This window comes from Pleurodeles waltl, chromosome 4_2, assembly GCF_031143425.1.
Source record: "Pleurodeles waltl isolate 20211129_DDA chromosome 4_2, aPleWal1.hap1.20221129, whole genome shotgun sequence".
Lineage (NCBI taxonomy): Eukaryota > Metazoa > Chordata > Amphibia > Caudata > Salamandridae > Pleurodeles > Pleurodeles waltl.
This window is the reverse complement of record NC_090443.1, coordinates 834366165-834394102: the sequence shown is the minus strand read 5'-3', so window position 1 is coordinate 834394102 and position 27938 is coordinate 834366165. Positions and strand designations below refer to the sequence as shown.

The 27938-nt window shown below is 43.4% G+C and overlaps 1 protein-coding gene across 2 annotated transcripts in view; it reads right to left on the bottom strand.

The window, feature by feature from the left end:
* Positions 1-27938, bottom strand: part of LOC138293366 (FRAS1-related extracellular matrix protein 1-like) — an 892846-nt gene that overhangs the window by 600221 nt on the left and 264687 nt on the right. For both annotated transcript variants that reach the window (XM_069232561.1, XM_069232560.1), the window contains exons 16-17: positions 26899-27151; positions 11106-11300 (exon numbers count right to left, since the gene is read on the bottom strand). In XM_069232561.1, coding sequence (XP_069088662.1) covers positions 11106-11300; positions 26899-27151 — 448 coding nt within the window. The remainder of the gene's footprint in view (positions 1-11105; positions 11301-26898; positions 27152-27938) is intronic.

Genomic DNA, 27938 nt, shown 5'->3' with positions numbered 1-27938 from the left:
GCCACCCTTACTCTCTCCTGTCCTTTCCAAGATTGTGGTGTGTTCAGGTAAACCTATCCAAAGTTCCCAAATGTAGCGGGAAGTAGAGTTTCTTCTATGATGTAAGTTCTATTTTATTCTTAATGTAAAGAGCAATCTACCAGTGCTGAATGCATCACAACACGTGTTCCCTTGTTTTTCACTGCATTATCTGCCCATTTTGTTTCTATTTTTGTTTCTGATGTTTGATTCTTTGTATCTGGAGATTCTGCTGGATTTCTAATAGAGTCTTCTTTCATGGTGCTTCCTTTTGTCCAATATCAGGGAGAGTTTGGTGACTTGTAATTCTTCTCTGCATTAATATTCATCTATAATCATGAGCTACAAGATCCCGAAGGAGGTTTTTACCACTTGTGTTTTTTTGCTAATTTGTAAGACCCTCTTAAGGAGGCACGTGATACCTTTCACATCTTAAGAGTGAGGTAGCCCTACGGCTACTGGGAGGAGTTACTCTTTCATCAGGTAACCTGGAGTGATTCAACAGACCTATGCAACATCCAGTTCTTGAAAACTGTATTTTGCAGTTCGGGAAAAGATGAAGGGCCATATGTACGAAGCATTTTTGCCCTCGCAAAGTGCCCGATTCATGAAATTGGGCCAGTAGCTACATCAAAAATGCTTTTCTGATGTACAAACATCCAAATTGTGATTCTCATGAATCACACTTTGGGGGTAGAAAACACTATTTGGAAGGGGCATGTTTAGGGCGTCCCTTCCAAATAATGATTTGTAGTGTTATGTGAAAGTTTAGCGATCGAAATGCAGTTGCAAATCCTTGATATTTTACCACCAATTCAAAGTTGGTGGTAATGCATTCTCAAATGGGGAGGGGTCCTGAGTGGATCCCTTCGTATTTGTGAATATTGGGAAAATATTTTTTAGGACAGTAGGAAAATGGGTTGCATTTCAACCAAAAAACAAAAACTAAAAAAAAACTTTCATCAAAAGCAATCACAGACATGGCAGTCTGCAGGCCACCATCCCTGTGATGGAAGGCATTCCTAATGGGTCACACACTGTTTCTTACCTCATTAACATTCCCAAGGTAGATCTCTTTGTGACCCACTAGGAATCACAGGCATGAAACAAAAAGTTTCATACATAACGGATAGTGATTTGCTAATAGCGATTCAGATAAATCATTCTTTGGAAATCACTATTCCCAAACTTTGCACATTTAGCCCTTAGTCCATTGCTTCCTTCTATTTGCATCTGGAGGGTATGGTTGGCAGATTTTATGAGTGAGTGGTTGCACTAGGGGTGGTGATTGGATGCCACTGTAAACATATACACATTCTTACAATGAAAACACATAGGGCCTAACTTACTAGGCCCTAGCGGCACACTGCGCCACCGGAGCGTATTTTTTTTTTTTTTTACGCTCCGGTGGTGCTGTGTGCGCCAGTCCATATTTACAAGTCCACGCAAAGCCACCTTAGATGGCTTTATACATATGGAGCCCATTCACGCATAACACTGTTTGACAGGGGCGTTCCAAGGGTGTTGCTTGGGGGAGTTCCAACGGAACACCGATCTAACCAAAAGGAATATGACACATTTCCAGATTTACAAGACTTGGAATGTGTCTGATTCCTATACCACTTCAGGGGTGGTGTCGGAGTGACTCAACAGGGAAAGAAATCTTTATTCTCCCCGTTTTTTTCTCTTTCTATGTGTGCTGCACACATAGAAAGAGGAAAACACCTCTGGGAATCCTTTTTGTGCATCATGGTGTCCCTTCCTTCATAAAAACAATTAATCCTGCAATGCAAGCATCCTTGCACCATGGTGCAAGGGTGTCTGCGTTGGTGCAAGGCAGCAATTTGTGCACCAGCACAGGGGGAGAAGACAGAAATGCAGTTCTGCCCTTTCCTCGTGGCAAAGGATGGTGCAGCAAGGCACTTGCTGTGTGTGTTGGACTTTATTGCTTATGCAGGGTCATCCCAAATCTTTTTGCCTCCTGCCTCCTAATTTTTTCTGACCTGTTGCTTTAGGCTTTTGAACTCTGAGCGCCAACCAGTGCTAAAGTGCACATGCTCTCTGTGTAAATTGTATGTGAGTGGTTCATCCATGATTGGCATATTTGATTTAACAGTAAGTCCCTAGTAAAGTGCACTAGAGGTGCCAGGGCCTGTAAATCAAATGCTACCAGTGGGTCTGCAGCACTGATTGTGCCACCCACATAAGTAGCTCTGTAATCGTGTCTCAGACCTGCCACTGCAGTGTCTGTGTGTGCAGTTTTAACTGTAAATTCGACTTGGCACGTGTACCCACTTGCCAGGCCTAAACCTTCCCTTTTCTTACATGTAAGGCACCCCTAAGGTAGGCCCTAGGTAGCCCCAAGGGCAGGGTGCAGTGTATGGTTAAGATAGGACATATATGGGGTCATTCTGACCCTGGTGGTCTTGGACCGCCAGGGCAAGAATGACGGAAGCACCGCCAACAGGCTGGCGGTGCTTCAATCCCTATTCTGACCGCGGCGGTAAAGCCGCGGTCGCACCGCCGGGGCCGGCGGTTTCCCGCCGATTTTCCCCCGGCGGTGATAATCCTCCAGGGCAGCGCTGCCCTGGGGATTATGACCCCCTTACCGCCAGCCTGTTTCTGGCGGTTTACACCGCCAGGAAGGGGCAGGCGGTAAGGCGTGTCCTGGCATGGGCAGTGCAGGGGCCCCCTAACAGGGCCCCGGCCTGCTTTTCACTGTCTGCATGGCAGACAGTGAAAAGCGCGACGGGTGCAACTGCACCCGTTGCACGGCCGAAACACCGCCGGCTCCATTAGGAGCCGGCTCCTGTGTTGCGGCCTCATTCCCGCTGGGCCGGCCCAGCATGGAACATGGTTAGCGCCCGCCGGCCCAGTGGGAATGTTGGAATGGGGGCCGCGTTATTTTGGCCGCATGGCGGCCGCTTGGCGGGCGGCTAGCGCCGCCCGCCAAGGTTGGAATCACCCCCATAGTAATGTATTTTATATGTCCTGACAGTGAAATATTGCTAAATTTGTTTTTCACTGTTGCAAGGCCTGTCCCTCTCATAGGTTAACATGGAGGATACCTTTAAATATGATTAAAGTGTAGATTCCCTTTGGGAGCGGTTGGACATGTGGAGTTTGGGGTCTCTGAGCTCACAATTTAAAAATACATCTTTTAGTAAAGTTGATTTTAAGATTGTGTGTTTGAAAATGCCACTTTTAGAAAGTGAGCATTTTCTTGCGTATACCATTTCTGTGACTCTGCCTGTTTGTGGATTCCCTGTCTGGGTCAGTTTGACAGTTGGGCTGGTTGCACCTCACACTAGACAGTGACACAAAGGGAGCTGGGGTGTAGTCTGCACTTCCTGATGAGCCATCTGTGCTGGGTGGGGGGAGAAGTGGTCACTTACACCTGAAAGGGCTGTGCCTGTCCTCCCACAATGCCATCTCCGACCCCCTGGTGAGTGTCTGTGGCCTGGCCTGGGCAAGGCAGGATTTCACATTCAAAAGAGACTTTGCTTTGAAGTAGGTCTACTTCAAAGTAGAAAATGGGTATAAGAAGGGCAACCAAAACCACTGACTTTAGAAACACTTCTGGAACCAAGAGAAACCTTTGCCTGGAGAAGAGCTGAATAGCTGAGGAAGAAGAGCTGCCCTGCCTGTGACTGTGCTTTGTGGAACTAGCCTGCAGTTGCTCCTTCTGCCAGAGTAAGAGGGCAAAGACTGGTCTTTGTGTGCCTTCCATCTTGTGAAAAAATTTCCAAGGGCTTGATTTAGAGCTTTCCTCCTGTTGTTTGAAGTCTCAGGGACAGCAAAGACTTCTCTCTGCCAGCACCCGGAGTCTCTGGAGAGACTCCTACTCTGCCCTGTGGTGCCCATCCAGTTCCTGGGACCCTGAAAGGAGAAGCTGGCAGCCTAAAGGCAAGGAAATCCACACACAGAGTGCCGTGCGGGGAAAAGATTGACACAACTCCGATCTGCGGCTGAGGAAACGACACACCGCCGGCTCCGCAGCTGAGAAACGACGCTCGCAGGAAACGCGACCGAAGAATCAACGCACGGAGCAGGAGAAACGATGCGCAGCATTGCTGACGGAGGCTGGGAGATCACAACTCGTGCTGCGGGGTTTTCGGATCATCGTGCGGCTGGATTTCCGACTCAAGTACTGCTGTGCGTGGAAAAACAACACAAGGCCTGCCCGGACCCGAGAGTGCTGACTGGATCGACGCACCCCGACCCGATGAAAGGCGAAATGGCACACGGTCCCGCTTGTGAGTGGAATCAACGCCTCGGAAGCCCTTTTTGACGCGTACTCGCCCGTGCGGGGTTATTTTTGACGCACACCAGGTACATTTTCACGTTAGCAGCGCTAGTGTGTGTTTAAAACTACTTAAGGACTCTTTTTGCATTTTTATTGATAACTAGACTTGTGGATTGTGGATTTTTGTCGTTTTGGTCTTGTTTTGTTTAGATAAATATTTCCTATTTGTCTAAACCTGTGTTGTGTAATTTTGTAGTGTTTTCATTAAGTTACTGTGTGTGTTGGTACAAATACTTTACACCTAGCACTCTGAAGTTAAGCCTACTGCTCTGCCAAGCTACCAAGGGTTTAGCTGAGGGTGATTCTATTTTACCCTGACTAGAGTGAGGGTCCTTGCTTGAACAGGGGGTAACCTGACTGTCAACCAAAGACCCCATTTCTAACACTGTGCCGCCCTGCACCATGGGCCTCGTAAATGTGGTCCATAGAATCCAAGTTGTGTTTCAGTGGTTGCATAGCTCACGATAACTTTGAATTTGAAGTCATTCCGAGGTTTTGAATCACATGTTGTCCATTGACCTGAAGTTTGTTTTGTGAAGAGCTTTTTTAGAGGAATGTCGATGTATAAAAGTATTTTAAAATGTGAGTGTATTAAAAAATACACATTTCCTACGAAAAAACAGATTTAAAAAATGCTTTTCATTTTTTCATCTTGTTTATAATGTTGAATATATATACTGTTAGATAGTTAATGACAACCATGGTTGCAATATTGTTTTACTCCAGCAAATGCCTAGGATGTGCATGTTCACTTCCTGCTGTGCCCATAATGCACAGCTTTGGTTTTGTCTAGTGGTCTTGTCTAATTAATGACCAAGTAAGTTTGCCTTCAGTGTCTGGTGGTGCAGGTTTGATGGGCACTTGATGAGGATTTAAACTATGCCTGCTTCCAATGCCCAGAAAGTACAGCTACACATAAGGCTGACTGGGTGCCACACTCATATTGGAAATGGGGTTACTAGAAACAGGGACTATAGTAGGAGGCAAAGGAAGTGGCTGAACAAGGGCATTGCTGTGGGCCCAGAATCTCATGAACACATCTAAAGGGCGTTCCAGGTTGGTAATTGGTGCAGAGTCTGGAATGCAGCCATACCCTCCATTACATTCTCTCTCATTAGCACCCCTTGGGCACCGCCTTGCTCAGTGGCATATATAACATGGCCTTTAGTTACACCCAATTCTCAGTCCCCAGTCTCAAAATTTGATAGACAAACTAGTTACAGGATATGTCCACGAAGCCTACCTTTCTCCAAGTCACACATGGACCTGCTCAGCACAGCCTTTGGTTTTGGCCAGCCAAACCCTTGTACATGATGCATAGTTACTGGTCACAACAATGTCAATGACAACACTGTGTGTCCAGTCCCTGTTATACATGGCCGTATGTGATGTCTAGATTTTGTTTCATTGAGTTACCCAATTATTCTGTGTAGATGAAATATTTGGCACGTATAAATGTGGAATAACTTCTGAAATACCATTAGGGGTGTTACAGAGATATGATCAGGGTGTGTTAGTGACCTCTGGGCCAAGGTCGTCAAGGGGGACACTGTTTTTGCCAACAGAGTTGTAAGGGATGATGAAACCTTAACACTGCATTTAGTAATGCCATTTACCACCACCTGTCCAGTGGGCCACCTTTCAGAAATGGCTGGCTGGTAAAATGGTCAAATAATCCCTTTGTACAACCCACCCAGTTATATATTAGATTCTGTAAACCTCTGCCTGTGGCTACCTATGTGGATGATAATTATTCCATAATGATGGTCTTAGACTGTAGTAGAGTAGAAGTCAGAACAGTCATATATTGCTGCTGAATTCAGGAGAGGATGGACATGGACAGACATGGAGGTGGGTCTATAGACCTACATTGGTAGGGAGAGACAGTGACATATTGACTATGGCCTCATATTAATAATTGTGGCCTCAGTTGTACTTGTGATCCAATTTGGAGTATGAGGAACGGTTATGTGAGATTAAGACTGCTGTTTAATTAATACTCAGGAAGCACTCTCTAAAAATGTCTATTAGAAAGAGAAGTACGCTCAGGAATATAGCGAGATACTGGCCATGGAATTACTTCCTGTCCATGCCAAATGAGATGCTCTTTTTCTTTATATCATGCATTCCAGCTGTGCTGAATTGGGCCTCGAGCACTCCTTCTGCCACCTTGCTGTGTTTCTTTTTGTTAATTTACACAGTCAGTTTTTCCCGTATTAAAACTAGGGTTGCACATATCTATAAAATTGGTTGGCTTGCTGCAGTGGATAATCATTTGTGCTGCCCGACAGGCCATGAGGGCCTGTGGACAGACTGCTGTCACTCACCAGCTGACCCTTAGCCCGAGGTTCTAGCCCCAATACACAGAATGCCACACATTTTTCTACTGCCCTATCTCCCTTCAGCACCAGCAAAGCGTTTTATCTAGGTCTTGGCAGAATGTCAATTATGCCCCGGAGCAATTGGAACAATTTGGTAACTCTGTAGTACTCTTTGATGCAGAATCACCAATAATCCCATGCTTATGCCTGTTCACATAGTTTAAAAAAATAATCTTTTTATTACTTATTTTTTAGAACAAGCCCATTGCCCTGTTAACATACAACAACAAAGCATTAAGACATTTGCGAAACAACCTAAGAAACAAAAAATAACAACAGATATTATAATCTCTCAGTGTTCATTTCACCACCAGTTCCAGCTAGCAGTAGTGGTCAATTCTCCCCCACACCCCCAGTCCCAGCCCCGGGTGTATGTTACAGAGAGCCCCTCCCATGCCTCTCATGACCTATCTCCCCCCCAAAGGTCTCTCAGAGATGAGCCACACCCCCCAACCACTTTATTCTGACTGTAGCCTCTGTGTGTGGTGAGGATGTTCAGTGTCCTGTGTCTGTGACAACTGCTCACTACCCCAACCGCCTCCGTCTGCATGGCCTTCAACAGTGTTACCCAAATTTCTAAATCATCCTGCAGTTTGTCATACCGTCTATTGGTTTTCATGTGTGCCTCCTCTGCAAGTGCCATACTTAGCCACCCTATGGCCACCCATCTCTTGGCCAACACTAAGTGTATCTTCCCACCTCTTGGTTGTTTAACAATGCCAAGCAAACACACTTGGGGCATCATCTCAACCGCTATCGCTGTCACTGCATGCAGCTGAGTTACCACTGATGACGAGTATGCTTGCACCCTGGGGCAAGTCAATACCATATGTAAGGACGTGCCCTCTCCCCCACATCTCAGGCACTCCGTGCTTCTGTCTCTATACATCTGACTGAGTTTAAGTGGTATTAGAATCGAGCGGTGAACATAACTAAAGTGAGCCATCTTAAACTCAGTATTGCATCAGAACCGTTTCACCAACTCGCAGGCTGCACTCCACTGTGTCAGTCAATGCCACTGCCAGTTCCTGCCCCCATGCTCAGCGTACTGTGGGCTCAGTCCTGACCCCATCCCTCTTAAGTGCTCCATAAAGAAGTATCAAGAGGTGCCTCACCGCCCCGGCTGTCAACATCATATGTAGAGTTCCCATCTTCTTCGGTGTATTAGGGAAATCTATCCGGATTTCCCTCGTAGTGCTCGCTAAGTTAACATACTGTAGGAACTGTCTGCTCTCCAATGTGAAGGCCTCCTATGCCTCCATGAAGAAAAGGAACTTCTCTGCTGGGTAGAGGTCATCCCATGTCTCACATCCCCCTTCCCTTCAGTGCACCACCAAAAATGTCCTCACTAATATGGCTAAAGAGCTGCAAAGTCCAAATGCTGAGCCCCTAGCAAAGGGCAGCCTCTTCAAGAACTTGGTCACCACCCTTTCCCACACCTCTGCGACCTGTTGTATCAGACAGGGAGCATCCTTCGGCATCTGTGATGCTCACATAAACAGCATGAGTGTGTGCCATAGGTGCTCTGCAGTAGTCTCTTTGCTCAGTTGTCAATCTCCAATGCTCAGTTTGATGTTTGCTGTAGCTTAGAGGCATAATAATAGAGTTCCACATCTGGGAGGCCCATGACTCCCTCAAGAGGGTCCTGCTTGAGCAGTGTCAATGCCACTCTGCTCATTTTCCCAGCTAACATCAATGACGTTAGGAGTCTTTTAAGAGTTTTAAATAAGCTGCAAGGCAAGGTATCGAGTGTATTTTGAATAATTTATAAACACCTTGGGAGTAAACCATTTTTACTACTGGGATTCTTCCTTCCATTGACAGCTGCAATGTGTTTCAGTAGTGAACTAACTTTGTCAATACGCTCAACGGCGAAACAATATTATACTGACACTGTCCAACGAATGCACACGCATTACTCCAAGGTATCTCAACCTTTAAGTCTCCCAACACAGTCCCATTGGAGCCAGAGACCCTTCTGGGGTTTCACTCAGTGGAAAGAGCAGCGATTTGCCCCTGTTAATCTGCAAACCTGATACTGCCCCAAATTCCTCCAACTCTCTCCACCAAGCTGTGATGCCAAGGGCTCCAGCGCCAGAGCAAAAAGAAGAGGACGTGGGCAGCCCTGTCTTATACCTCTACTCACTTTCTATTCCACCAAAACCAATCCTCCACTCCACACCTGGCCCTGGGAGCTGTGTATAGCAGTCTCAACCAGATTCAGAAATGGGGCCTGAAACTCATCCCATGGAGTACCTGCATCAAGTAAGCCCATTCAACAGTATCAAATGCTTTGGTGATATCTGACACCAGGACCAAATCTTCCACACACTGTCACACTGAATGCATCACATAAAGCCACTTCACTTAAAGCTACATTCATCTCAATGCACCAAGGACCCCACAGCGCCCCTTACCCTTTCTACCAGTATCTTGCAAAGCACCCTGGGGTCCACATTGAGCATGGCGAGAAGTCTGTAGGAGGATGGGCTCATCACGCCACCCCCTTGCTTTGGGAGCATACAGATCACTTCTTCTCAGAGTGTGGGGGGGAATCCTACTACCTTTCACTTCCAAAAGTGGTTCTGCCAACTGCGCCTCCCGGTGCTTTCCCCCCTAGTCATTTTACCCAAGCCTCCTTCAACATTTCTAGAGTGATGTGAGACTCTAACTCCTCTCTCTCATCAGGTGAGGCAATACCAGCAGGTCCACCCGATCCAGTTATCTTTCCACTACTTCAGCATCCACAGCCCCACATCCTCCTTACAGCTCCTGCAGGTGTTCCTCAGAGTGTCATTAATGCCCCAGTGAGACATGGCCATAGTACCATCTTGTCTCTAAAGTGCTACAATAGGTGCTCGGCCTATCTCATGTTTGAGCAGTCAAGTCAACAATTTATCGGTATATCGCGTTCATGTGTGAAAAGCCATTCAGTTTGAGGATGTGGGTGATCCAGGCCCCTAGGAAACTCTCAGTTGACTCTCCTTCTGCTTGTTGGGGGAATCCCACCAGACGCAGATTATTGCGATGGGATCCGCCTTCAGCGTCCTCAACGCTATCTCCCTAACATTGGCTATTGGCTGTGAGCCTCATGACCTGTTCCTTAAGGGTGGAAATATCTTTATGTAAGCCACCAATAGACTGCTCCGCGACCCTCCTCCTCTCGGCTACTTTTCAGAGGTCTGTGAACGGCAGGCCAAATTCTAGTGTCTATCTTCCTCTTGAGAGTTGTGCGGGACCCCTGGAGTGCCTCAAGTATAGCCGCTCTCATTAATTCCACCTCTGGTTCGTGCTTTGCAGTGGCAGTCCCTGTATCAGGGCATACTGAGTAATGGTGCTTCACTGCTGGCCCTTGACCTCCTTGTCTTTTCCCATGATGAGCATTGTGGGCTGCAGCTCCTTGTCTGCGTGTGTCCCCCTTGCCTGCAGATGACACACTAAGCCCACTAAAGCACCCCACTCCTTCTGCACTCCCTGCCTTCTCACAGTGATCCAGGTATAAGAGGTTTCACATATGCCACTACTCACTCCTGCAGCATCACGTCCCATCAGAGAGAATTGCAATTAGGAAATCAGTATTCCTAATGTTTGTAAATGTTTGCACATCAGGCCCTTTGTTCAGCTGATTCTTTACTGTATTTTAGTCAGCAGGCATTTACCTCAAGAGGTATCTGACTGTTGACATTCAATTCTTCTTGCATTGCAGGGAGAATTTGTCAATCATGTAATGCCATCTTCAGTCTTAGCACACACAATACTTTTTTTGTTGTTTTTAAATCATAACACATACCTTGCCCTTTTGGCTTAGTTAGTGACTGTTTCAATATGCTACTATATTGAGGCACTCACATGTTTTCTATGTAATAACAGCCAGGGTAGTTTTCAATTGCCCACTATTCTATATAAGAATTTGGCTAGATGTATTGAGTCTGGCCTGCAACCATTCGGAAAAAGAAATAATGCTGCATGAACACTCTAGTGTTAGAAGCGTGCCATATATCTGACAAGTAAATGAGCAGTCTGAGGTAATTGGAAAGCAATAGATTTGAGTGGCTACTTAACTCTGACAGACTCAGCAATGAATGCTTCTACTGCTTGCACACCCTCTCCCCAATAGTGTATTTCCTTATCCCTTGACAGTAGTCCTTCTCTTCAATTCCTTTGGGAGCCTGGAGCCTTGTGACTATTTTTTCTTCCCAAAATGCATATCAAGTCTTGTGGGCTTTCTCAATCTAATGAGAGGCATGGCAAGTTAGACCTCTGTTGTTCCCCTCTGTCACACGAATAAACAAATAAGCCAATATTTGCCACAGCATCAATACCCGTTCGTTCCACACAGACCATTTCTGTATAGATCAAATGCTCTTTTATGGTTGGTGCCATTTGTTTTTGGGACTTACCTATTGTAATGACTGGGTGTTGGTTGTTCTCCGGAAGGACAGTGATGTTGAGATCATACACTGGGAGATTGGCGTGGAGGGGCACTGGAGGAGGGGGTGGTCCATCGATGCAACAGCTGTCTACTGTGCCGGCCTCGCCATCCGATACAATTAAAGTCACTGTGTCGGTGGAAGGACTATATCCTATTTCACCTCCTGTGGAAAGAAGGGGCAGAACACAACATCGGTTACAAAGTGCTGTTCACTTCTAACCTTGTTCCTGGAGTATGGAGCAAAGAAAGAAGTAAAGTAGAAAGGTGAAAGTCACAGCGCTATGAGGCAACAGTACACTTGTTTAGCACGTGCTCATCTTTTCAGTGTTTCAAAACTAGGGACATTGTTGTCAGTGGCTTATCGTGTGTTATAAATTTAGGCCCTAGTGCTGTCAAGGTTACACTACTGCTCAACATTCAATTCAAATATATCTAACAAATTGATACTTAAGTTGTAAGCAATCTGCTCACGTACCAGAGAATGTGTATTATTTAGGGGTTACAGGATTACTGCAACATCTCCAAGTAGCACATTTACTTGGTGTGGAAATCTGTCTACAAGTGGATAGATGGTTACCCGCCTGTGTATCAGGGCTGTTGCAGTTCACCTTTTGCATCACCAAGGAACCTCGCACTCACATTTTGACGCTAAACAAACTATCGCCAGTGGAAGACCCCAATATTTAAAGTACTAAGAGACGCTGGAGCAAAATTAAGCACCAATCACCCCAAAGTATTTGAACAACTTTGACACCTTTGGGCTTTAAACATAAAGGCCTACTTTCACTTTTTATCCCCTTTAAAAGACATATGGAGGTTAAGGAGCTAGATGTCAAGCACCAGTGGTTGTTGATAGGCATGGCCTATAATTTATGTGGACTACTTGTATATTTCTTTGCTTTAGTCCCGTACTTGATAGTGCTACATGTAATTTGTTATTGGTTTGTACACTGCCTTTTTCCACTTGAGCCTACAAGATAGCGGTTTGCAAAAGACCTACTGTGGCTTATGAAGCATTCCTTTTGCTTTAGCACTTCATGAGAGTGCATATGTTTTCCAAATTTTTGGCGTACCCTCCTCCTTAAAAAAGGTGTTTTCATGCTACATATTTTTAACTTTTAATCTTGGACCAATAAATTAAAAGAAAATGGTGCCTCTATCATTCTTAATCGTGCATGCGTAATGAGGTACGTGCATGTCTACAAAAATGTTGGTCTACTTTGGCCATGCTGCACAGCAAAGGCAACGGCAAAGCCAATAGTTCCTCCAAGATGAAACCGATTGGCTTTACCAATGCTTGTTCTACTCATGAGGTTTGTTGTTGTCATGGAATGGCATTATGCATTCTATGTATGTTTTATTTCATGTGTTTGGCATCGTTTCTGTTGCACATCGAAGCTTGATTTTATCTGACATTGTAGCATTATAAAACCAAAACAAACACAGAAACAATCCCATAAACATGAAAAATAGATAAGGTGATTCATCAAACATCCTCAGTACATTCATTTGATGTTAAGCAGACAAGGGGTAACATAAACAAGTCCATCTTACACCCACAATTTATATTTTACATATTGTTACAGAAAAGCTATCAGTGGCATAGGCATGGTGCCGTGGCCCTAGTGCAAGGAATGAAATGGGTACCCCAGATAGTGTTAGAAATTAGAAATACAGCCATAGTCATGGTTTAGTGGGCCACAGTGCCACTGCATCTGCTGCACCAGTAAAAGCCACTCCCATAGATGCTATTCTTTTTTGACACAGGTCTGCCATATTATTCTAAATTCCACAGGTCATTGCAGTGTGTTACCAAGTCTAACCTGCTATAAGAGGGAGAGTTATCATTGGCTTGGTCCCAATTGGCATATTCAGTTTACTTAGAACTCCCTAATAAAGGTGTACTACATGTATGCAGGACCTGTAAATTAAATGCTACTAGTGGGCATGCAGCATATGCTGTGCCACCCACTTAACTACCTTTGCAAACGGGTGTCAGGACTGCCAAGACATCCTGTGTGTGCAAAACTGCTATTTTGACCTGCCAAAATCAACCTTTTGCTAGGCCTAAACCTTCCTTTTTAGTACATGTATTTCACCTCCATGGTAGGCCCTAAAGAGCCCAGAAGGCAGGGTGCAATACATTTAAAAGGTAGAACTTGTACTTTGAAGTTTTACATGACCTGATAAGGAAAAACTCTTAATTATGGCTTTGAACGGCCTGCATCTCCCATTGGATAACACTGGAGTAACCTTATTATATTTAATAAGGCTATTTTCCAAATGGAAAGAGGTGGACAGTTCACGTTTGATGTCTTTGGAATTGTAATAACAAATACTCTCCATTGTGAAGTTGGACTCTATATTGCACTTTTTAAAATGCCACTTTTAGAAAGATGACGTTTGACCTGCCTTAGCCATTTAGTGTCTGCAGCCTGTCTCTGGATCACATGACTAGGTGAAGTTGGCAATTGGTCTGTGTGTATTCCTCCTAGACAGCCATACACAATAGAGAGCTTAGGTTTGCCTGGATGGGCCATCACTGGTAGATTGGGAGGGCGAAGTTAGGCACAGACCCACTTACACCTGATTAAACTGTGTCCTGCCTTCACGCAAAGGATTGCATACTCCCACTAGTTAGTCTGGAGCCAGGGCAGGCGAGACATGCAACCTGAGCACTTCAAATTGAATCCTCTAGAAGTTTCTCCCACTTCAAAGAAGGTACGAGGTATAAATATTGGACCTCAGACATCAACTCTTCAGTACACTCATGGCCCTGTTGAAGACTGCCAGGAAGAAGGACTGCTGTGCTGCTGAAAGGACTGTGACTCTGCCTAAATGCTGCCCTGAAGGGCTGCTGCCCTGCTGCCCTCTTGCCTGGGAGAGAAAGACTGGAACCTGAGGCCAGGACTACCAGAGTGACTCCAAGGGCTAGTCTCTTGTAATTAGCACCTTGACTCTGCAATTGTGCATCCTACCTTGCAAAGTTGTGCCACCTCAATCCTGGACCCTTCGACTTGGGCCTGAAGGTCTTCTGTCTGCCCATCTGTAGACCCAACAGTACCAAAGCATCTCCTGTGCTGCACGGTGTAACTCCAAGAGGAACCGATTTGTCACCTCTGTTGCATGGACTTTCTCAGTGCCCAGACTTTGCATTGCCCTCTCAGCCTCACTGGAACCACCACTGTGCAACACATCTGACATAGGCCCTCACATTTCAAGTGCCTTGATGATGGTAACCTCAAAGACAACACAGGACTCCCCATCCAAGGCTCCAGGTTCTTCGTAATGATCTGGTGCGCAACGCATCCTTGATACAGGGCTTTGCACTGAAAGCTTCCTCGTTGATGGCCTCCTCGATGACAATGAAGCACGTTGCAAAGCAGCCTCACAGCTGCCCAGAACCGACATCTCCAACCCAGACCTTGCATTGCCTTGGCTGCACAATACATCCTTGACTTTGGGCCATGCAAATGTCCTCAACAAGGATTTAAGGTACTCTTGTGAATTTGGTCCCTGTAGATGGCCTGCACTCCATCACATTTGTCCTGAATCTGTGATTTTATCCCGGCCTGGCGACCAGGTAATCTATATATAGTGTATATATATATATATATATATATATATATATATATATATATATATAGAGAGAGAGAGAGAGAGAGAGAAGGAGAGAGAGTGTCAGACTCTCTGTCTCTCTCTCTTTTTTTTTTTTTTTTAATGTGTGGTTGCCATTGGGGCCGATCGCGGCCCCAGGGAAACTATACATATTAAAAAAGTAAAGTATGCTTCCATAGGGACCGGCCTGTGTCAGGAGGGTGAACCTGCCATTTTTCAAAAAAATATATATTTGTTTAATCCTCTGGGGGGGTCCACCCAAGGAGAAGAACCCTTCTTTTTCATTTTTAATATTGCCCCACAGTTGGGGTGCCCATTTAAACAAGGGCCAAACCCCTATCACCCCTATTTAAACAAGCAAACCATGGGGCCTAGTGCCTTTTCCTGGGCCAGGAACCGGTGCCAGAAAGGCATCGCTGGAAAGGGGAGACTCTTTCCTTTCTGTTGATGCCTTTCTGGCATCTCTGGAGGCTGTTTTGGCCTTTCCCCCCCCACACCGAAGTGGGGAGAGGAAGCTTACCTGCTCCTCCAAACCTCTGGTAGGGAAAATTGTGATGTCAGCGTGCCTCGTGGTGCGCTGATATCACAGATGGGCAGGAGGGGGGCAGAAGAAATGCAGAAACTCTTCTTGCACTGGAGTATTTATAAAACCCCTCCCTGGTGTCAGCCACTGGTTGTGACCAGCACCATGGAGGGTGTGCGTGTGTCGGCCTTTCACGCACTGATAGGGTTAAAAATACATCCAGTAGCACAGGAGAGGTTAAAGAACAGAACTGGAAAGGACAGTAATCAAGGATATACAGATGAAATAGGTGAGGGAAAAGTAGAATTTTCTTTATTTAGCAAAGCCAAAGAGTGAAAGAAAGAGATCCGGGAGAAAGATAGTAGATATGTAGGGAGTAGGAAATGCAGAGTGGAAGAGTGATTAAGATTCTGATTCAGTGAACTTTATAGGTAAGTAAGTGGCAAAGACTGAGGCACTTAAGGTACTAGAAAATGCGTGGTCTAGAGTGCTCGGTTACTGGAGCTGATTAAAGACAGAGATGATGCTGGAAGTGGGGAGTAAGAGGGATAAATATATGTTGAAAGTACATTGTCTGGATAAGTGCAATACTATGAGAAAAGTATTCAAAGAAAATGGTCTCAGTGTCACTGAATGGTCTCAGTGTTATTGAGTGTTATTTATCTCCCCCCTGTATTCAGTCTTTTGCATAGTAATTCAAGAAAGTGAGAAGGCCACTATAAGTTAAGGCTCAGTTAAGGCAGAAACCATGACATAAAAAGATGAAGAACATCCATTGTGGAGCGGATACTCTATTAACAAGCATTGGATTAGACAACAAGTCTCATCAGTGAAATCTTTTGGGTTCCCCAGTGTATTTTCTCTTTGATAATTGCCATGAATGCACATGCATCCACAGCACCCATCTTGGAAAAGATTTTAAAACATTTTTCAGTGCGTTAAAAGATGGCTGCAATGGCTGTTTATGCATCTGCGGTTGCAGTCTGTGAATGCATTTTGGCTTATTTGAATAAATGCTGTTCAAAGATGGCTACTGTGGATGTGAGGCATCCATGGTTTCCATTGTTGAATTAGATCTGATAAAATAGAAATCATAGGTCAGACATTACCTAGCACTGTTAACACCCAACTTGAACTGGTCCAAAAAGCACTATAAAGTGGTTTCTCACTCAATAGTGTGGTAGATGGCAAAAAGTGAAAAAAAACTGCTGGAGCAAGAAGATATTGGTTTGGGTGGGGGACGGAAGAGAGAAGGATGGGGAGGAGGAAGAGTGATGGAGAGAAAATGGACTCTCACATGCAATGCAAAGCAAGATCTAAAATGAACAGTGGAACAATTAATCATTTAGTCAGGCCAAACTTCTCCTGGCTAGGACAAATGGAAAGAAAAGCAATCAGATTAGGAGCCGGAAATTAAGATAGAAAACATCTGATCATAAGCAAAAGGCTCATCCAAAGCACAGTTTAAATATATGTAATATATTGGAAACAATAGGTCTTGCCAAAAGACTATTAAAGTTGTTGGTAGCCCTGGTCTAAAAATCGATGGAAACACCCAAGGTGAAGAGATGATATAGAATCAAGGGAGTGGGTAGGAAGGGAGAATGGAGGACATAAAGAAGAAACAGAGGTCACTACATGGGTTAAGTAGAAGATTAGGTTCAGATTATGTGCGGGAGTGATGAGCTGCAAATATGAGATTTGAGTAACAAGAGAAAAGGGGGCAAAATGATGCTAGAATATTGATGACCATGGAAGTTGCCAAAAAGAAAAATTAAGATAAGACAATATATACATAGTAAGAATGGGGAGCTCCGTGCAGAGAAGGGATAGTTAGTTTGAAAGGAAATAGGAAAACATTGAGAGGGTCACAAAAAGGCTTGAGCTACCTACAGACAAGGGAAGTAACACAACAGGTAGGAAAAAGGAGATAGAGCTGCAAGGTTGGCAATATTAAAGAGAAAGGCCAGAAGTATTATTTTTAGGGTACAATATGTGGCCATCCTTCTTGTAACTATAAACTTATTTTGCAAACTGAAGTGTATTAGGTAAATTTACAGACAGGATTTGGGCTAAATCTGAATCCAAACTACCTAATTAATATTCAGTAGACAGTGATGGTGGCCTGCAAGGGTCAGCAGAACATAAGGTCTGTTACGGACGTGAAATAAAGTGAACATTTGTTTAAGCGCCCTTACTTCTTAATAGCAAACAGGGCTGCTAAAAAAAGTAAAATATTTTTTAAAGTTTTAGTAACAGTTGGCAGCATTAAGGACCACTGCTAACCTCCCTCTGAAAGTTTTGCCCCAGTTCACAAAAGGAGGAGTCTAAAAGAAGACCCTTCCCTTTTGCTGGTAGGCTAATTCCTCAACTTGATAATCAGTAATTTGTCAAAGGTTTGTGACTGGAATTGCATTTGCAGACCATTGACCCACCTTGTGCAGATTCAATATTTGAAAGGGTGCCAAAAACACACCCTTCCAAACACCGAATGGGTATCCAGTCACAATATTTTTTTAGGAGTCACTGAAACTTTACAGACTGTTAAAATTGATTTTATATATGGCCAAAAAACATTTTTTGGCCACAAACTCCAAACTGCAGTGTTTATAGCTGCAAAAACATCTTGTGCACCTGGTCCAAGATTCCCACATTTCGGTGCTAAAGAAACTGTAGATTTAGCCAAACACAGTATATTTATATATATATATAGAGAGAGAGGGATCTCGCTATCAAGATATAAATATATATGTATATACACATATATATATATATATATATATATATATATATATATATATATATATATATCTAAATACCCACAGGGAAACTACACATATTTCAAATAATTATTTTCAATAGGTCTCGTGCCTTCGTCATGCACAGCTGTCTCATCAATAAGTTTATTGCAAATGTTGCATTTAGAGTATGAAAGATGGCATAGAATATTTAATCAGTGATATAATATGTAGAGTAATTAGCTGTGCATGGTGAATGTGCGAGTTATAGTTACCCTAGGGCGTGAGTTTTAGTTACTTGAAAGAACTCTAACTATAACTGCTGAATTTCTATGGCTTTGTAGGAATAAGTTCAGAACCTAAGTATAACGTCCCTGTAACCTTTGGGTTTTTTAGTGAAATTCTATGTTTTTTTTAAATGCACAGGGCCTCAGTATGTCTCTCATTGTGTGGATCAGTATCTGAGCACATCTGTCAGGGCAAGCTTGAGTGTCTCACTACTGCTATCACTAAAGAAAAGTAGCTATTTGACACTTCTCAATTTTTTTTTTGTTGTCGCTGTTATTCGCAGCTACGTTGCAAGGAGGGTCCGTGCAGAGCATTCGCGATGTATTCACGATTATCACTGGGGTCCAAAAAAATACTTTTTTACATATTAACTTTATCTACAAACACTTCTATATTATTGCCCACGGGTCGGACTAACTCCATTCTCACACCTTATTTCAAATTCTAAAACCACTTTTCAGCCCCAGGGACCACGTACTGGTATATAAAATAGGAGCCGCAACTTTCTAGGTAGGTTGCAGCCAGCCAATCAGAGAACTCCCTTTGTTGCGCGTATTCGCGAATACTTCACGGTCCCCACTAAATAGTTGCAAAGTCGCCGCAGCCAGAGATATACAAATTCGGAGCTACCTAAATTTCCCAAAAAGTACTTAACAGATTTACACCAAATAACCAAAAGCGTGGGTACCGACAGCTAGCTTTCTGACAAATTTGGTGTAATTCCGTCCAGTGGTTTGGCCTATAGTCATGTCTAAAAAATCAGATGGAAATTAACATAGGAAACACAACCTTCTTTCAGACCCCTTTTTCTCTGCCCCTGCTTGACAGATCACCCCAAAACTTTACATGAAACAAAAATCACAGTGACACTTCTTTTGGAGAATTTTGTTAAGATTCGTCTAACAGAGCCAAAGATATAGACAAGTCAAAAAATGCTTTTCCTATGGAAATATGGTCCTTACTATAACTACCTGGTGGAAACCGCCACAAGGTAATATCATTGAAAAAAACAAAGGTTACAGGGACATTACAGTTAGGCTCACATTTTAAATGTACAAAACCTTAGAAATTCACCAGTTATAGTTATAGTTATCTCAACTAACTATTACTCATGACCTAAGGTAAGTATAACTCACGCCCCCGTCATGCACAGTTTTTTCATCAAAGATTTGACTGCAAATATTACATTGATATTATCAATAATGTAATCAAAGACGTCATAAGTGCCATAATTTGTGGGTAATTACCAGTGCATGGTGAAGGTGCGAGTTATAGTTAGTTGAGATAACTAACTATAACGGGCCTTTTCCACTTGCTAAAAAACCTTTTTGGTCTGGGAGCTGGTGGTCCCCAGGGCGTGGGGGGCCCCCGCTTGTATTTGGACACTCGCCCTGGGGAGGTGGCGGTCCCCAGGGCTTATTAAAGCCCCTCTCCTCTATGATGCCCCCGGGACCTTGCCCACCTGGGGGCAAATAAAAAAAGTGAGGGAAATAGCGAAAAGTATCAGTGGATGGAACCGTAGATGTTCCCAATTTTTTTTGTTGTTTAAATGCTTTTTAGCCTGCAGGATCAGTGCTAAGCGGTCAGGGTGACTCTACCCTGTTCCCTTTTCTTTTTTTGCTTCTTTTTTTCTGGGACAAATCCCAAGGTGGCTGCCAACACTTCCTTGCTGAAGTGTTCTGAGTCAATCAGATATCAGCACGAGGACAGTTGGATCTGTGGAGGATCAGCGTCCCTATATAAATACCTTAAATTCCACCAACACTACTGAACGGATTCGCACCCAATCACGAAAAGCGTGATCTGCGGAACATAATCTAGCTTCGTACTAAATTTGGTGTAATTCCACTAAGTGGTTCAGGCTTTAAGTGTGCCTAAAGGTCCTGTGGAAAAAATGAATGGGGAAAATGCATAAATATGCGCGTAGATAGCTTTCAGGCAGCGTAAAAAAAAATGGACAAATAACTCTTGTGATTATGTCCTTGCTAGGGAGAGAGATTGGACTTTTGTCTAGTGGCAGTTTTGACGCTATAAAGTACCACAGAAGGTTTATATGCCTGCTGCAAAGAACAGATATGTATTATATAGAAGTAGTAGATTGGATTAGTAAAGCTAGTTGTTACCTGTGCCTTAAAGCAGTGGTTCCCAACCTTTTGACTTCTGTGGACCCCCACTTTATCAGTACTGGAACCCAGGAACCCCCATTGATTCATTGTTGAAATTTGGGGACCCCCACTGAGTTATTACTGAAGGCTGGGAACCTAATCTGTTACTATTAATTGATTTTCTTAGCAGTCGCGGACCCCAAGGGGTCCCCGGGCCACAGGTTGGGAATCACTGTTTTAAAGCAAATTAAATGTATGTGTGAGGGGGCTATGGAGAGATGAAGGGCACTTTTGCTGGGTGATAGTGAGGGAATACAAGAAGGAGGTCATGAGACGGGGGCGCCGAAAATGATTGTCGCACTGGGAGCTGCAAGCACTGAAGGTTGTGATGATGGGTATGTGGCAAGGTGAATTAATAGTGTGTCTTTTTTGTTTTTTTCAGTCTTCAGAGAATCTGCTGGTTCAGAGAAGAAACAAAGGTAAGGTGACTGACATTTACTGTTTCACACATCACACACCCCCACCCCCACCCATGATGAATTTTGTGACCCAATCTGACTTCTCCATAGGCTAGTGCTTTAGAAGGACAGTTTAGCCAGTGGTGGAGATGGTGTCTCGTTGGATGACTGCTACTGAAGCCAAGCAGAGACTAAGACAGCAGTTACTGAGACAGCATCTGAGGGTGAAGACAACGGAGCAGACTATGGGAGTAATTTTTCAGTCGGTGGACTCCCATCCCACAACACCTCTTCCAGTTATTCTGAGATTGACGATGAGGGCAGTCCTGCTGTCCCTTCGCAAGCACAGTCTGTGCAGCAGAACAACAGAGGGTTAGCCCAAACCAGAGAACAGGTGCGTGAGGTGGCAAGCACTGAGTGCTCTCTTGGCAGCCCACCAATTTAATTCAGCCCCAAATTCCACCTTTTACTGGTGACACTGGATGTAAAGTTGATACGGCCAACGTTTTGCAAAATCTACTACGTCCATCTCTTTTTGGATGTTGACTTTCTTAAGCAAATTGTGCAGCAGGCAAATTTGCGCTCAGAACAATTTCTGAGGGAGCATGGAAGCACTCTAGTGCCCCATTCTAGGGCATGCCAGTGGACTCCCACTTTGCTGGCGGAGTTGTAGATAGTTCTGGGGCTTACGCTCAAAATGGGGTTAGTGCAAAAACCCACCTTGCAGTCCTGCTGGATGACTTGCACGATTTGGGTAACCCCCCCTCCCATCTTTGCACCGAGCTGTGGCAGGAAAGGGCCCAAATTGTATTGTGGAGACATCAAAATGATCTATTACAAAGCAACCTGGTTTTGTAAGGCATGCACCTGCGCTTTGGGTCCTGGACTCAGCTGCAATATGGAGAAACCTACCAAATTCAAACATTTTTGAACACTGGACACCCAAGCGAGTCCACGGAGGTGTGGCTTGTGTGGATTCCCTGAAGGTTTCTTACCCAAAATACCCTGCAAAGGTGAAACATTGAATAAAAACTCTATTTTTCCTTGCATTTCTGTCACACAAACTGCAGGAATATGCAGGGATTCACAAAATTCCAACCATCCAGTGTTTCTCCACTTGTCCTGATAGAAACACTACCCCACTTGTGTGTCTGTGCCTAGTACCTCCGTCAGCAATGGATCAAGGTCAGCAGTTGCCCGTATGCAAGGACTACCATTGCCCGTTGTGTGATCCATTCCGGTCATGGGGACTAGGCCTACCACACATGTGAGGAACCATTTTTATCAGGGGACTTGGGGGGGATGCTGGGTGGAAGGAAATTTGTGGTTCCTCTCAGATTCCAGAAATTTGCATAGATGAATTATGAGGAAAATGTGATTTTAAGACAAATTTAGAGGTTTGAAAAGATTTCTGGGTGACAGAACCTGGTTAGAGCACAAGTTACCCCATCCTGGATTCCCTCAGTGTCTAGTTTTCAAAAATGTATAAGTTTGCTAGGTTTTCTTAGGTGTCGGCTGAGCTAGAGGCCAAAAGCTACAGCTAGGCACTTTACTAAAATCGAGTCAGCTTTCAGTGGAAAAATGTAATGTGCCATGTTGCATTTTGGGACATTTCCTGACACGGCCACAAGACCTACCCACACAAGTGAGGTACCATTTTAATCAGGAGATTTGGAGGAACACAGAGTATAAGAACAAGTGTTAATGCCTATTGTCTTTCTCTATATTTGTGCCTTTGAAATGGAAGACAGTTAGTAAGAAAGAAGTCATTTTGAGAAATGCCATGCAATTCACATGCTAGTATGGGAACCCCTGAATTCAGAGATGTGCAAATAACCACTTCTTCTAAACTGCATATCTTGTGCTCATTTATGGAAATGCATATGTTTCCTTGATAACTGTTTTTCACTCTTTATATTTTACCAAATGACTTGCTGTATACCTGGTATACAATAAAAACCCATTGCAAGGTGCAGCTAATTTATTGGCTCTGGGTACTTTGAGTTCTTGATGAACCTACAAGCCCTATATATCCCTGCAATCAGAAGGGTCCAGCAAACGTAACGGTCTATTGCTTTAAAAAATCTGCCATAGTTGGAGAAAGTTACAGAAGAAAATGTAGATAAAAATAGCTGATTCTTTCAACTCAATTTCAATGTTTTTTAAATGTCAACTGTTATTTTCTCTAGGAAAACCTTGAAGGATCTACACAAATTACCCCTTGTTGAATTCTGATTTTTGTCTACTTTTCAGAAATGTTTGTCTGTCTGGGATCGACCTTGGGTTTCATACCCATTTCTGTCCCTAACTGCAAGGAGGCTGAAAGCATAAAAATTAGTACAAATGGGGTATGTCTCTGTAAAATGCCAAACTGTGTTGAAAAATGTGTTTTTCTCATTCAAGTCTGCCTGTTCCTGAAAGCTGGGAAGATTGTGATTTTAGCACTGCAAACCCGTCATTGATTCCATTTGCAGAGAAAAATCTAGATGCATTGTTCTGCAGCACTTTTTGCCATTTTCACCCAAAAAAAACTATAAAACGAATTTTAGCTGTATTTTGGCTAATTTCTCGGCTCCTCCAGGGGAATCCACAAACTCTGGGTACTTTTAGAATCCTCAGGATGTTGGAAAAAAGAACACAGTTTTGGCATGGATAGCTTAAGTGGACAACATGTTATGGGGACCTAAGCGCAAACTATGCCAAATAGCCAAAAAAGGGCTCAGCACTTGCGGGGTGGGGGAAGCCTGGCAGCCAAGGGGTTAAAGCATCCTATGGATCTTGCCCCCTTGACTCTCACTCCACTGCCATCACCCCATCTCATATATCCTACCTCTAAACCCTTTGAGCAAGTCACCCATAATTAATTAATTGTCTTTCTACTTGCATGATAATGCTCTCTCTTTGTCACTTCAGTCTGCCTTTCATTCTGTTCACTACATGAAAAATCATCCTCTTTCAGTTGTTAAATCTACATTGTCAAAGCATAGTAAACCAAGTTTTTATTTGGCGTCTCTTTCTTCTTCAGCCATCAGTCGTTTTCCACATAGTTGGTCCAGGTATTTCTGTCTCTAATCGCAGAATGTTTAGGTCAACACTGTCTCAGATATTCCTTTGCTTCTTCTCTTATTTATGTTCACTGTACAGGGCTACCTAGTCTTGATTGTCTTTCTTAACACTCTTTTCCTGCGTTGGACTCCCTGCCTGCTGTCTTGCTTCTCCAGATTTTACCTTCATCTCAATTCACCTCACCTCCAATAGCTTCTATCTATGGATTTTACTTTTCTTTGTTGGCTGCCATTTACTCCCTGATTTTTTCAATTATTTTTATCACCTTTAAATGTCGCCATGAGTATGCTTAACTTTCATCACTTTCCCTCCAATGCAATGTTCATTTGACCTTTCGGTTTCTTTGTCTCCCCACAGCTCCCTTACAATCAGATTCACTGTGTTCATTCTATCTGCCATGGTCCCTTGATGCTGCCTCCGTAGCCATTTATATGTTTCCTTATGGTTGTAGTGTTTTATTGAACTGTGCAGTGTTTTGGTCGAAGTGCAGTATAATTTAAAAAAAAACGAAAGTAAACAAGTCACAAGCTGGAAAAAAGTCAGGTTCAGGTTAGCCATGGGTATAGACAGAGAAAATCGACACAGGCCACCAGACTACACACCTGCAAGTGTAGCATGGCCGTGTGCCGTGATTATCTTTATTAGAGGAGAGATACACTAATGTTACCCATGAACAAATAATCGTCGAAAAAAGAAAATACTAAGCCTCTGCTATCTCAAAGGCGCAGGTGACATTTCTTTGTGCGTGTGCAGAAAAAGTGTACCTGAAGGGAGGGCTGAGAACATGTTTAATGTGGTGTGGGTGTGGATTTACAGGCAGTGAATGTCCACTCTCATGCAAAGGTGACTAAAATTGTCCCGGGAGGTGCAATGGACAAAACCTGCTTCTTGTGAACACGCTTGTGCAACACTTTCTATAAAAAGGGATGCGCCAGGGTACTTTTTGCACTAGTTTAATCATAAAGGGGTGTTACCCCATTTGCATGGGGGTGTGACCTTCGTGACCATTCCCTATTAGAGAGGGGTACGGAGGTAAGGACGCTGTTGGACTGCCTGTGCTTCACATAGAGGTAATGTGCAGTTAGAGCAGCTCCCCCTTTGGCACCACCAAAGAGTGGAGGACGGGGCTCAAAGGGAATCTCCCAAGTATCACTGCAGGTAGCTACAGAAACACACTGCACTTCCTGCAAAAGGATGAATTTCCTTCGTTGCAAACAAAGTTCATTCCGCCTTCAAGGAAAGACCACAGCTCTGCCTTTCACAAATGCCCTCTTTATAACACAGGCCCGAACTGTCACAGTTCGTGCCTGTGCTGAATACACCATATTTCTTTGTCCTGTACTGGTTTGCGCCAGGGGCTCTGGTTTTGTTTGAAGTTGCTCATTTTGTTTACTCTCCTGTAGTAGCTCTCGAACTTTTACTTCTGGACGAGAAGAAAAAACAATAAAACTATTCTAAAAGCGGACCTTTAGACATTGTAATTAACAATAAATGTGTAATACATCTGGAATGCTGCCACCAGTAGTGATCAATATATGCATGGAAGTACATGAAGCAGTATCATTAAACACTCCTTCCAGGATGAAACATCTGAATGGCCACTTTCTGTCCATAAGTCAAATCTGATGTAAATTAAGTTATATCTGTATCTGTGGATAGTTTGCTCTACTCCGTCATTCAAAACTGTTTGCCACACAAAAATGTACATTTGTATTCATGTATCCAACAGCATTTTCCCATTACTTGTCTTAAATGCCCTGTTGGAAAACCAGATAGAACAATCGTGCAAAGGTGATCCTGCCCGGGGAATGATTTCTGCTAGACTGAACTGCCAATAAAGTAAACCCATTTACGCAATTTGTGATCACCTTGCTGTTACAGCGGGCACTCTTTGAGACCAATGGAACTTCTGGATTCACATTTTTTTTATTGTAGACTACATTGCTCATGAGCGTCTATGGATCTTTAGATATTACTGAATATTTCCTGAGATTCTATTCTCATTTGATATTTTTCAAACGTGTATGTGTGTGTAAAGGGCTATCATGGTGATGCTCAAATATCATTGGCACCTTCGAAAGTGGATCCCGTAGTGACCCTAGAACCAATTGATACTTTTGAAAGAAACTGAACCACCTGCCAGATTTCATCCTGATTGTGCACATAGAGAAGAGAGTGGAGAGAGTGTAAAGGGGAAGGGAAGAGAAAATACCAGGCTACTGTGAAGTTCCAAGTTCTGACATAACGCATTATTTATATAACATTTATGTAACAGTTGGAGACAATTGATGCAAATTTCCGCATTGTTGCAGTACAGTGAGTATGCTGTTTCCGCAGAAAATATAGGGTGCTAAAATCACTAACATGCTATTTTCAGCACAATTGCATGTGATTTTCTCTGTAGCTTGTCTTCCTGACACATGGACCAAGTTATACCTTCATTTCTCTTGTCTCTTCATGTACCGCCTTTTCTATGACACCTATGTTTTTAGTAGATAATTTACAGATGTGATGCGACATTCCTTATGTAGGAAAAGCCAAAGGAAACGGACCAAATATGGTGCATCTGTAATAAATACCACTTATCACAGTGGATTCCCTAGCTAAACTTTCAAGTGGTCTGTCTAATATTACTGCTACTCACAGAAAAAAAGTTTTGTTTAGTGTTTGATCTGTTATCAACACACACTGCAAAGTTTCAATAGGCAAGTGACAGCTCTCACAATGCACCATAGCCAACATTTTAATATTTATATATTTAAAAATAAAATAATTTGTGAAGAATTTATTCTTCTGTAGGTATTCAATTGGTCTTTTAGCACTACATTACTACACCACTTCCCCACTTTCATTTTTAAAGTGTTTAAAAATACATAGCGATCCCTAAAACAAAAGTTAACAGATAAAAACTCATTTGATCACACTTGTATGGCCATTATAAAATTATGGTAAAATGTATACTTACCAGTGTGGACATAAGAAATTAATCCTTGAGTAACATCGAGCTGAGAAAATTTGTCTGCCATCATGCCTGATTTCTGCATCATCCCGTACACAGGGGCACGGGCAATCATATACGTCAGCTTAGTGTCATCACTGTCAGCATCTGTTGCGTAGATGTAGTCAGCTGTGATGAGGACACGCCCTCCTTCTGGACACTCAAGGCCAGATTTTAATTTTCCATGTAGCTCTGGTGGTTCATCGTTGACTGGGGTGATCTTAATATCCAAAATAGGGAGGGAAAGTGAGAAAATTGTTAGTTCAATTCACAGGTTACCATTACTCATATGGTTTGAAAGCCAACATATCAAAAATCACAATAAATTGCTAATGTAAGGGCATAAACAGCAGCTGAGAAGATTGTTTCTTGTGGTGTTTAGATGTTAACTTTAAATAAGTATACCTATTCATTTGCTGGCAAGGCCAGTTCTATAGCCAGGCATTAAAAGGCTCCCTAATGCCCCACCAGTACAGGCAACCAAATGCCACTAATATGCAGCAACGCATCCTGTGAATTCCAAAAATGTTCATCACAGAAATGTAGGGAAAATGCATGATTTCAGGCAAAGTTTGAGGTTTGCAGGGCATTATGGATAAGAAAATTTCATGGGTTTCACACAAGGCACTACAACCTGGAATGTCTTGGTCATCTACTTTTCAAAAATGTCTGTGGTTGGTAGGTTTCCATGGGTGATGGCCAAGCACGGCCCCAAATCCCATAGCTACCCCTATTGCTGATCCCTCCATGTACCACTTTAGGGCCTTTGGTGTCAAGGTCTCTTGGCCTGCTCACACAAGTGAGGGACAGTTTTTATCAGGTGACTTGGGGGAATGTTGTGTGGTAGGAAATGTGTGGCTCCCCTCCAGATTCCAGACGTTTTCATCACAGAACTGTGAGAAAAATATGTTTTTTAGTCAATGTTTAAGGTTTGCAGGGCATTGTGGGAAAGGAAATGGTGTAGGGTGCATGCACAGTGCATCACCCTGGACTCCTCCAGATGTCTA